The following is a 12,361-nucleotide window of genomic DNA, read 5'->3' on the forward strand; positions in this document are numbered from 1 at the left end:
AAAAAGAAAAAAAAAAAAAAAAGCCAAGATGGCAGTTAAAAAGTGAGGTTTTAAGACACTAAAGAATTTCAAGGCCATGCGCAGTGGCTTACGCCTGTAATCCCAACACTTTGGGAGGCCGACAGGGGGCGGATTACTTGAGGTCATGAGTTCGAGACCAGCCTGGCCAAGCCAACATGTTGAAACTCGGTCTCTACTAATAATAGAAAGATTAGTCAGGCGTGGTGGCATGCGTCTTGGTCCCAGCTACTTGGGAGGCTGAGGCAGGAAAATCACTTGAACCTGGGAGGCAGAGGTGCCAGCAAGCCGAAATCGCACCACCGCACTCTAGCCTGGGCAACAAGAGCAAAAGTCTGTCTCCCCTGGCCCTCTAAAAAAGAATTTCGGTTTTCTACACTAAAAGCAATGTGGAGTAGAAATGCTCACTCTAAAATGGCACAAACTCCACAGTTACATGTTACTAAATATATCTCAGTTCCTTAAGAGAAACTCAGTGGGCACAGTATTTCACACTAGATACCTCTTTCAGACAAGACTGGACGGGCAATAGATGCACGAAACCCCCAACTCATGAAGTCGAGCATAGATCACCCAACGAGTTACCCAGAAGGTAAACTTCTCGGGTATTGCAGCTGAAAGAAGCGAGAGACCTCTCTTTGGGCTAGGGACTGGCTTCAAGAAAATAACGAATCTGAGCAGACACGAGGAAAGCAGTAAGAAAAAGCGACAGGGCTACCATGCACCTAACTCCACCCTCCCGCGCTCAGCCCGGAGAAGGCCCAGTCTCGCTCGCTGCTGCCCCTCCTTCCACCTCTTTCCAAACCCACCGAGCGGCGCCAGGAAAGGTCCCGCCGCCATCCCCTCCCCCAAACCAGGGGCTGGGAAGGCCCAGGGAGGTTAACAGCTTCCGTTCCTTCCCCGCCCAGAAGGGAAGGGGTGGGAAGTGGGATTGCGAGCTCGTCCCATCTCGGCCTCCCTCGCCCTCCACCCTTACCGGAGCTCCGTTTCCGCCCCAGCCCGAGACTCAATCGTCAGCCCCGCAGCCACCGCAGCCGGGTCCCCGCGTACTGCCACAGCCCCTATCCCAGGGCGGCCCCCCCGCCCCCAGCTGCCTGCTCCTGTGGGTTCCGGGGCAGTCGAAAGAATTACTTCCGCTGGGTCAGAGCAGCTTTCTGCTACGCGCGGGAGAGCGGTACCTGGTGAGGCGAGGACGCAGAGCGCGTCGCTCACTTGCGTCTGGAGGTAGTGCGTAGCGCCCTACTCTCTCCCCCTATAGTAGGCCAGCCTATGAACGACACCGGCAAATTTCGACCAATCCGAGTCTAGCTCTTCTGGATTCCCAGCATGCATCGCAGACCCTGCTCCAATTACTGTAAAGACGCATCCTTAGAGCGGCTCTCGGGAGTCCGAGACAGCACTGCATTCTGGGATTTGTAGTTTCTCTGGTGGATACCGTCCGCCTTGGGACCGAGGCAGCCCTGCATCCTGGGACTTGTAGTTTCTCTCACTGCGTGTGAAGATTTTGGTGGTTATAGAGATTGTCCCTGCCTCTCATTTAGGGGTACGCCTGGAGGTGGGAGACTGCTGAGGAAAGATTGAAACGTGGGAGGGCGGTTTCTTTGCTAACGAGATCGTGCTTTTTATGAAGCAGCATCTGTCCCTTGTGAAAAGTTGCTGTGCGTGCAGAAAAGCCAGCACAGCAACGACTAGCTCAATCGGCTGGCCTCATTTCCTCTCTTCCCGGTAGAATTCAATGCTTACTGAAAACTAACCAACCCCCCTCCCCGCGCACTACACCCCCGAGGGTCCTGCCTCTGACTCTGGGTTAGCTCAGCTATTCTGGATCCTGAGCTCAGAAAATCCAGGCGCCTGCCAATACCGTTACTCAATTTTGGGGAACTTCTTTCTCATTCCACGCCCCCTTTCCCACCCCCAGCGTTTCCTGTGGTAAGATATACAGGCACCTTTCCAGGAAGGCTGAAACAGCTAAATAAACTTCATCTTCTACTGTTTTCCAAGAGTGTGGCATGAAGAGAATGTACGTAGGGCCAAGACAACATTGCAAGTTGCTCAACGAGGCACTTTGTGTGCTCAAAAAAATAGATAACAGGCTATCCGGAGTTTGTTGAACTGAGGACTTGACAGAAAGGCCTTTTTTTTAAATTTGGTTGATTTGGTAGATAAAAGCATTGGCTTTTTATAATTAATTGCAGTAATCGAGATTGTCTTGGATAAATTTTTCAAAGCCTTTGCAGAAATCAGAACAAAGATTTTTTGGTTGTAACGGTAGCTCGAAGTAGAGTTTGGTGGGGAGGACGGGCATGGAGATGCAGATGAGGCTAGGCTGTAGGCCCCTTTTCTTTTTTCTTTCCTTCTTTTTTATTGAGAGGGTGTCTCGCTCTGTCTCCCAGGCTGGAGTGCAGTGGCGCAATCTCGGCTCGCAGCGGCCTCCACCTCCCAGGCCCAAGCAATTCTTGTGCCTCTCAGCCGCCTGAGTAGCTGGGATTACGGGTGTGCTCCACCACGCCGGGCGACTTTTTTGTGTGTTTTTAGTGGAGAAGGGGTTCACCATGTTGGCCAGGCGGGTCTCAAACTCCTGACCACAAGTGATCGGCCCACCTTGGCCTCCCAAAGTGCTGGGATTACAGGCGTGAGCCACCGTGCCTGGCCTAAAAACATCCTTAAAATCGTTCTAAAATCCCATTAGTTTATATTTAACAGAAGTCTCTAAATTACTGGAATTGGAAAATCCATCTAACATAAATAACAATTCTATGTAAATCTATAGTACAGAGTTTTCAGAATAAAATCTCATGTATTTAGAAATTTTGAGAACTAGATCAAACAAATGTTTTTATTTTCATCTACTTAGAGTATTTGTAGGGGGAACAGCTTTACAGAAGATAAAATATTTGAGTTCTCTCAATATAGTTAAGAAAAACGTTTATATATGAAAAATTTAAATATATCAGCAAAATAATATAGTGAATATTGATTGTGAATGAATTACCCTAAACAGAAGAGTTTTTAAAATGTAAATAAGCCAAGTGTGGTAGCTTAGGTTCATCTGACACTTTGGGAGGCCCAGGCAGGAGGATCCCTTGATTCCAGGAGCTCAAGACCAGCCTGGGCAACTAAAGGAGACCCTGTCTCCACTAAAAATACAAAAATTAGCTGGGCATGGTGTCATGGTTGGTAGTCCCAGGTACTTGGGAGGCTGAAGTGGGAGGATCACTTGAGCCTGGGAGGTCAAGGCTGCAGTGAGCTATGATGGTGCCACTGCACTCCAGCCTGGGCGACAGAGCAAGACCCTGTCTCAAAAACAAAATAAAAGGCGGGTACAGTGGCTCGCCCTTGTAATTCCAGCACTTTGAGAGGCTGAGGTGAGTAGATAGCTTGAGCCTCAGGAGTTTGAGAGCAACCTGGGCTATATGGTGAAACTCTCTCTACTATTAAAACAAATGTTAAAATAAAAAGAAACAAAATATAAGTAGAAGCTAACTTTTTATAAAATAAAGTTATCCATATAGAGGTATTATCATTATCTCCTTCCGAATACTCCCCCCAATAGACAGTATTTGGAGTTGCCAACATGATCATGTTGTTCTATTGATTTATTTTTATTTTTACTTTTATTTTTGAGACAGGATCTAGCCCTGTCACCCAGTGTAGTGGTGCAATCAGGGCTCACTGCAGCCTCAACCTCTTGGGCTCAAGTGATCCTTCCGCCTCAGCCTCCCAAGTAGCTGGGACTACTGGGGGGCATCACGACGCCCAGTGCATTTTAAAATTTTTTGTAGAGACAGGGTCTCACTTTGTTGCCCAGGCTGTTCTCAAACTCCTGGAATCAAGGGATCCTCTCACCTGGCCCTCCATGTAGTATTGGAATTGTAGGCATGAGCTCCCGCACTTAGCCACACATTATTTTAGACTATGAATTTGTTCCTCTGCAGTGCAAATAACATACCAAATCAAAAACAGTTATAGTTCTGCAATGGTAAACAAAAGTGTGTCTCTATTACTAAGATGCTCATCCTTCAAGACTGAGCTAAATGTGAAGCCAGTCTGAAGACATTCTGAGGCAAAATTAATCATGTTCTTCTTTGTACTTCTGTGGCATTTGTTTGTTCCTTTTTTTGATACACAGTGTCACTTTGTGGTCCAGGCTAGAGTGCAGTGGTGTGGTCTTGGCTCACTGAAGCCTCGACTTTGGGCTCAAGCAATCCTACCATGTCAGCCTCCTGGGTAGCTGGGACCACAAGCACACACTACCATGTGTGGTTTATTTTTTGTTTTAGGTTTTTTTTTCTTTTAATTTTTAATTTTGTAGTGACGGGGTCTCCCTGTATTGCTCAGGATGGTCTCAAACTCCTGGCCTCAAGAGCTCTTCCTGCCTAAACCTCCCAAAGCGCTGGGAATACAGGTGCAAGCCACCACAGCCGGCCACATTTTGTATATTGCGGTATCTCAATTACATTCCATTATATTCTAGCCAATTTTCAGGTGTTTTCCCCCACTAAGCACTGTGGAGTCCCAATTTTATCTAGTATCTTTGTATCCTCTGCTCCTAGCTCAGTCCTGGCAACAGTCACTCAGTACCTCTTTAACAAGTAATGAATCATTGTGTATATAGATGTGAATGATTTCCGAAGACAAATCTGATAACACCTATCAATATTACATGAACAAATTCCATTTATTTTCCTCCAATCCGATGACTGAATTAAGTTATCATTCATTTTTGTTCAGATCGTATATTCTTCCTTCTGTGCCAACAGGCTGGAATCATTTTCCGCAAAGGAAACAGTTTTTAGGGATGTCGTCCACGAGAAAAAAAAGATTTAACCCTGGCTTCTGGGCTTTGTCATTTTCGCATAGCCCTCTGCCCTTCCACACTGTTATAAAGAAGGTAAAACTCTAGGAAGGAGGAGCCGCTCAGCCAAGGACAGAGCGGCGGACTCCCAGCTCAGCTAGCAGGTAACGCGCGCTGCCGGAAAGGCGGAAGGCGGGCGGCAGATTCTGCGCACGCGCGGGCAGCCCAGCTGCCCGGCAGGCGTCAGTGGCTAGGCTTGCGCCGCTTCTGCAGCAGTCGGGGGGGAAGCAGTGTCTTGCCGGCGTGGGCCTCTGCAGCTGGGGCGTCCGCAGCCGGTAGTCACTCGCGGGATGCTGTTTGTGGCGTTAGGCCGCCCGTGGGCGGTCGAACTGCGTCTCGGCGGAAGTAGGATTGCATTGTGTGCGGCCGCCGCGCTCCGAGGTCCCCGGGCCTTTGTCTCCCGGGCGTCCTCCTGCAGCAGGCCTTCGGGGCCGGTAGCCGGCGGGAGTACGGGGCCCTGGGGAGCCGCGCGCATTCTCCGGCGTCCGGGCCGAGCGCAGGTCGGGCGTCCGAGATCTGGTGTCCCAAGTGAGGCGGGGAGGGTGGCGTCGCGTCGGGCCTGGGGAGGCCCGGCGACTCTTCGCGACCTCTCCCGGGTGTCCGTGACTGGAGCGCGGGAGGAGCCCCCTTTGCGGGGCTTGGAGAAATAGCAGGCCGAGGGCCCCGGGGTCCTCAGCCTCCGCGAGTCCAGGAGAAAGGCTGGAAAGTGCTTACTTTTATGGTGGTTCCAAATCCACAGGGTTTGTGGTGACGATTATATGTAGTTTTCTGCCCTTGAGCAGAAGCTTAGAAGTGTTAATTTGCAAGAAATTGGATGCAGCACCTGGAAATAGAACCGAAAGAGCCAGGTTAACCTGACTTTGAGCTTGTTTTACTTTTATTAGGTGGCTGTACTTCTAAGAATTACTTTGGTCCCTTGGAAAAGGGGAGGATGCAGATGTTAATTCTTTTATTTTGATCTGAATAAATTGTCTCCTAATTCTACTCTGTAAAATATCAGGATTGGCAAACCTGGTTAAAACTTGGAAGAAATGCTTAAAATGGAAATTGGAATCTAATTACTTTTCAGCATTGAGAAATTAGGCATGCCTTTTACATTTTGAAGTGTGTACACTGTGAAACTCGTTTTCAGATGTTTGGGGAACTCTTCTTTTCCTTTGAAATTTGATGTAGGATTTCAAGTAAATTTTATTTCTTTTTTTTTTTTGGAGGTGAAGTCTCACTATGTCATCCAGGCTGGAGTGCAGCGGTGTGATCTTGGCTCACTGCAACCTCCGCCTTCCGGGTTCAAGCGATTCTCCTGCCTCAGCCTCCCCAGTAGTTGGGATTACAGGCACGCTCCACCACACCGCGGCTGATTTTTTTATATTTTTATTACCGACGGGGTTTCACCGTGTTGGCCAGGCTGGTCTTAAACTTCTGACATCAAATGATCCTCCTGCCTCGGCCTGTCAAAGTGCTGGAATTACAGGCGTGAGCCGCTGTGCCCAGCCAAATTTTATTTCTTGGCAAGAAATAAGAAGACCAGGGGATACACAGTATTTACAAGGTCTTTAGAGAAAGAATTGGTATCTTTTAATACTATTGTATAAATATTTTAGAAGTATTTATAAAAGGCCTGGACTTGAAATATAATCTGAACTTGCAGAGTGTTTTACTTAAATTATTTTAGTAAAATTAAATTTTATTTTTTAGGGATGGGGTCTTGCCGTGTTGCCCCGGCTGACCTCGAACTCCTGGGCTCAAGTGATCCACCTCAGCCTCCCCAGTAGCTGGGGCTACAGACATGTTCCATTACACCTGCTAAATGTATTTATTTTTTGAAAAGGTGTTGCATTTAAATAGAATGGAAATGATGTCCTCATTAACAGTGGAGTAGAAGAAACTGTTCCACTAGTTTTACTTGTTCAAGGTCATACTAGACCTAGAAACCTGAGAGCTGGGATGCAAAGCTAACAAACTCCAACTCTGCAGTTTTCTGCTTGTGACTAGAATTAAGGCAGGCCATTCTGTCAGCCAACTGATTTCTTTAGCTCTGTAGATTATTTGGGAGAATTCCTTATGTCACCTCATGTGACAGGTTCTCTTCATTACAATTTTATTTTATTTGAGACGGAGTCGCGCTTTGTTGCCCAGGTTGGCGTACAATGGCGTGGTCTCAGACCACTGCAACCTCTCCCTCCTGGATTCAAGCGATTCTCCTGCCTCAGCCTCCCTAGTAGCTGGCAGGTGCCTGACACCACGCCCGGCTAATTGTTTGTATTTTTAGTAGAGACGGGGTTTCACTATGTTGGCCAGGCTGGTCTTGAGCTCCTGACCTCAAGTGATCCGCCCACCACAGCCTCCCAAAGTGCTAGAATTACAGGCATGAGCCACTGCTCCTGCCCTCTTCATTACAGTTTTAAAAATAAACTTAAGCCAGGCATGGTGGCTCATGCCTGTAATCCCAGCACTTAGGGAGTCCAAGGTGGCAGATCACTTGAGGTCAGGAGTTCAAGACCAGCCTGGCCAATGTGGTGAAACCCCGTCTCTACTAAAAATATGGAAATTAGCCAGGTGTTGTGGGCACTTGTAATCCCAGCTACTCAGGAGACTGAGGCAGGAGAAATGCTTAAACCCGGGAAGCGGAGGTTGCAGTAGTGAGCTGTGATCGTACCACTGCCCTGCAGTCTGGGAGACAGAGGGAGACTGTCTCAAAAAAAAAAAAAACTTAAAAAATTTAAGAAGGTTGGTCGATCATAATGATCCCTGTTTCAATAGATCCCTGTTTGTTGGGAAGGATGTGTTCGATGCTTACATGCGCCGTCTGACAAATCAGAAGACGGAAGGCTAATTTATACTGGCAATATGGCCCGAGCAGTGTTTGGTAAGTAATTGGAGGTGAGGGTACTTACTTTTTTTTTTTTTCTTTTTTAATTGTAAAAACATCCTTACCATATCTTACTTGTTGTTATGGCATCCTTTAATTACAATACGTAAGGAAAATTAGATTTTCATTTTTTTCTTGAGGTATGTTGATAAGATGTAGAGACCTTTGCATTTTTAGATTTTTATTTGAGACAGAATCTTACTCTGTTGTCCAGGCTGGAGTGCAGTGGCATGATCTTGGTTCACTGTACTCTCCGCCTCCCAGGTTTGAGCGATTCTCCTGGTTCAGCCTCCTGAGTAGCTGGGATGACAGGCATGTGCCACCACACTTGGCCAATTTTTGTATTTTTAGTAGAGACAGGGTTTCACCATGTTGGTAAGGCTGGTCTTGAACTCCTCACCTCAAGTAACCCACCCACCTCGGCCTCCTGAAGTATTGGGATTACAGGCGTGAGCCACCACACGCGGCCTCTATTATGTTTTAATATTTGGAAGGGGTAACTTCACCTCATTGCTTTATTTATTTTTTTATTTGTGCTGCTTTTGTTTTTCCAAGTGAACTTTAAAATCAACTTGTTTAGGATCTCACCTTTTTTATTTTCCAAACAGATGGTAATTTTTATTAGGATCATATTAAAATTATAAATTAAAGGTAAGATAAATTTACATTTTAAGTCATTTTTTATTGTGGTTAGATAAACATAACATTTTTCACTTTAATCATTTTGAAGTATACAGTTTAGAAGCCATTTTTTAAAAACAATTGTTATTTTTTAGAGACAGGGTCTCTGTCATCTAGACTGGAGTGCAGTGGTATGATCATAGTTCACTGCAGCCTCAAACTTGTGGGCTTGACTGATCCTTCCACTTCAGCCTCCCAAATAGCTAGGCCTACAGACATGTGCCACCACACCTGGCTGATTTTTTCTTTTAAGCTAGTCAAATTTAGCAGTGGGGGCGTTGTACACCAACTTTAGTGACACCAATGTTAAGTTCTGATAACTCATTACCATCAGACCAGCCTTGGCTAATTTAAAGAAATTTTTTTTGTAGAGACAGGTCTTCTTATGGTGCCTAGGCTGGTCTCAAACTTTAATCATTTTGAAGTATACAGTTTAGAAGCCAGTCCCCCTGCCTCCACCTTCGAGTGTGCTGAGATTACAGGCATGAGCCACTGCACTGCGCTAGAAGTCATTTATTTTTAGTCTTTCTAAGGTAGTAGGTAAAAATGGTATCTCAGTGTTTTATTTGTATTTTTTATTATTTATTTATTGAGACAGAGTTTCGCTCCTGTTGCCCAGGCTGGAGTGCACAATCTCGGCCCACACAACCTCCACCTCCTGGGTTCAAGCAATTCTCCTGCCTCAGCACCGCCAGTAGCTGGGATTATAGGCACATGCCACCAAGCCTGGCTAATTTTTGTATTTTTAGTAGAGACAGGGTTTTGCCATGTTGGCCAGGCTGCTTATCTCAGTGTTTTAACTTGAATGTCTTTCCTTACTAAAGAAGTTGAATATCTTTCCCGTATGTTTCTCTCTCTCTCTTTTTTTTTGAGATGGAGTCTTGCTTTGTCTCCCAGGCTGGAGTGCAGTATGCAGTCTTGGCTCACTGCAGCCTCTACCTCCTGGGTTCAAGGATTCTCCTGCCTCAACCTCCTGAATAGTTGGGATTACAGGCACATGCCACCATGCCCCGCTAATTTTTGTATTTTTAGTAGAGATGGAGTTTCAACATGTTGGCCAGGCTGGTCTTGAACTCCTAACCTCAAATGACCCAACCACGTCAGCCTCCCAAAGTGCTGGGATTACGGGCATGAGCCAGTCCCATATGTTTTTTAACCACTGGTGTTATTTCTTTGGTGATTTGCTGTTTTAATCCTGGGCATTTAGCCTGATAGAATTTACCACGTTTGAATATTTTATGTTAGATATACTGGAGTGCTTGTTAATAGAGAGTTTTGTTTGATAATCTGCTTTCTGAATCAACTTTTGTAGTACAGTATTAGTAAGGATCTTTAAGTAATATTAACTACTTTATTGTGGAACTGAGGTAGGGCCACTTAAACCCTAAAGCAGATTTCCTGCCTGGAGAGGCAGTGCATTCTAATGGTCAGTGGCATGGACATTGAGGTCAAAATATGTAAAGTCCTTAAAACAGAGGTTGGAATATAATAAGCACGGTATTTATGGTTTGATTTTGTTGTCTTGAGCTGATACAGTAAGAAGAAAAATGGAAGAATTAGTGGGATAGATTGATTCTTTTATAAAATTTACAAGTATTGATCCTCTCTCTTTTTTTCCCATTTAGGTGTGAAATGTTTCTCTTATTCTACAAGTCTGATTGGCCTTACATTTCTGCCATACTTGCTTACAGAAAATAATGCTTTTTTTGAAAGTGTGTCTCTGCCTGTTCAAATCGTATTTTATGGCATCATAGGAAGCTTTACGTTGATCACCCCAGTGCTGCTTCACTTTATTACAAAAGGCTATGTCATTCGATTGTACCATGAGGCCACAACAGACACTTATAAAGCCATTACCTACAATGCTTTGCTTGCAGAAACGAGTACATTGTTTCACCAGGATGATGTGAAGATTCCAGATGCTACACATGTGTTTACCACATTTTATGCTAAAACAAAATCACTGTTAGTTAATCCAGTGCTCTTTCCAAACCGCGAAGACTTTGTCCATCTAATGGGTTATGACAAAGAAGAATTCATTTTGGATATGGAAAAACCCAGTGAAGAGAAACAGCATAAAGATGAGAAATGAGTCTATGTTTAAATGCTTGTGCTTAAATGTGATTTATGTTTTAATGTATAATAATAAAATAGCCTTTTGCATTCTGTTAGTGACTGATTGTTAAATAATTTGAATTATCAAAGCTTTTAATTTCCAGAGAATGATGTTTGTTTATAATAAAACAAACTATGTTTGAAAACCAAAACGTAGTATCTACCATTCGTGTTTTAGAAAAAGGTATGTGAATAAATATGTTCATGCTGGTATAAGAGTTCTGTATTACTGTGGTTGACTCTAAACTGGGGATCTGATGTCAGTAGCAAATGGGAGAATTACTTTATTCTTTGTATATGGATTTTTCTAAGTGTATAAATATTTTCTGACATTAAAAGACATTTTCTCTTTGAGGAAGACACAGTCGTAGGTGGTGCGGAGCTGTGGTCCACTTGCTCCTGCTCCTGACTCACTGCTCTTTGCTCTTGCCTGAGGACCAAATCTGTCAGGAAGCTGGCTAGGAAGCCTTGCAGCAGCCATGGCTTTTAAAGATACTAGAAAAACACCCGGGGAGTCAGAGGTGGCAATTCACGGAATTCAAATCACTAACGAGTTGCAACGTATAATCCCTGGATAAGTTGTGTGCTGACTTGATCAGAGGAGCAATGGAAAAGAATCAGTGAAAGGACCAGATTGAATGCCTACCAAGACTTTGAGAATCACTACAACAAAAACTTGTGAAGGTTCTAAGACATGGGATCGTTTCCAGTTGAGAATCCACAAGCGACTCTGACTTGCACAGTCCTCAGATTGTTAAGCAGATTACTTCCATCAGTATTGAGCCAGGAGTTGAAATGGAAGTAGCCATTGCAAATGCTTAAGTTGATTATTTTCTTTTTTTTATTTATTTATTTATTTTTTTATTTTTTTTGGAGACGGAGTCTTGCTCTGTCACCCAGGCTGGAGTGCAGTGGCCGGATCTCGGCTCACTGCAAGCTCCACCTCCCAGGTTTACGCCATTCTCCTGCCTCAGCCTCCCAAGTAGCTGGGACTACAGGCGCCCGCCACCACACCCGGCTAATTTTTTGTATTTTTTTAGTAGAGACGGGGTTTCACTGTGTTAGCCAGGATGGTCTCGATCTCCTGACCTCGTGATCCGCCCGCCTCGGCCTCCCAAAGTGCTGGGATTACAGGCTTGAGCCACCGTGCCCGGCTGATTATTTTCATAAATTGATTATCAGTTGTTAAAAAAAATTTTTAAAACCCCAAAATTTCAAGAAACTCACAAATTATGGGAACAGTTTTAAGTCTCCTTTGGTTCAGGACACAGGTTTTTGCCTAACCCCTGGCATGATTGCCCACAAGAACATTCATGTGCAGTTGAACTGGTGGTTAGCTATAAGGGAAATGATAAGTAGTGTTGTCTTCAGTAGTCTTGATTTGTTTCTCCAACTGTGCACTCCTCCCTTGGTGGCACCCTATGGGTTTAGGAAAACCACTGTTACTAAGTAGGTGAAAAATACCTTGTGTAAAATTGCTGTCTCTATGCCAGCTTTGTCAAGAATATCCATTGTAAGATTTTTTACCTCTACTGTAAAGTGGAGATTGACTCTTGCCAAGGATTTTTAGCTAGGAACAAGAGGCCTCAAACCACACTATTTAGATCAGTAGATATTTACTAAGTGCCCAATACTGTGCTAGTTACTAAGATGACAGTTAAGAACAAAACACCCAGTCTGTCTTTATGGAGCTACCTAACATTGTCTACAGCTACCATAATAGTAAATTTAAACTTTATGGTGTACATGTGTATGAGGGAGGTTGATGGGGAAGCAGCAGGAGCATCTGATCAAAGAGATCATTCAATTCCCAGGCTTCTAGA

The 12,361-nt window shown here is 44.7% G+C and overlaps 2 protein-coding genes across 3 annotated transcripts in view; one reads left to right on the top strand and one right to left on the bottom strand.

The window, feature by feature from the left end:
- ELOC (elongin C) overlaps window positions 1–1,286 on the bottom strand; it is a 27,576-nt gene extending 26,290 nt beyond the window's left edge. The window contains exon 1 of one of the 2 annotated variants that reach the window (XM_023184064.1): window positions 1,197–1,286. The gene's annotated coding sequence lies outside the window, so the exon portion shown is untranslated. The other variant, XM_023184063.1, reaches the window with a different exon arrangement.
- Window positions 1,287–5,023: 3,737 nt separating this feature from the next.
- TMEM70 (transmembrane protein 70) lies at window positions 5,024–10,754 on the top strand. The gene is made up of 3 exons (XM_023184066.1): window positions 5,024–5,373; window positions 7,634–7,739; window positions 10,049–10,754. The coding sequence occupies exons 1-3, from the start codon at window positions 5,164–5,166 to the stop codon at window positions 10,513–10,515; spliced, it is 783 nt and encodes a 260-aa protein (XP_023039834.1). The 5' UTR covers window positions 5,024–5,163; the 3' UTR covers window positions 10,516–10,754.
- Window positions 10,755–12,361: the final 1,607 nt, after the last annotated feature.

This window comes from Piliocolobus tephrosceles, chromosome 7 (assembly GCF_002776525.5).
Source record: "Piliocolobus tephrosceles isolate RC106 chromosome 7, ASM277652v3, whole genome shotgun sequence".
Taxonomy (NCBI): Eukaryota; Metazoa; Chordata; class Mammalia; order Primates; family Cercopithecidae; genus Piliocolobus; species Piliocolobus tephrosceles.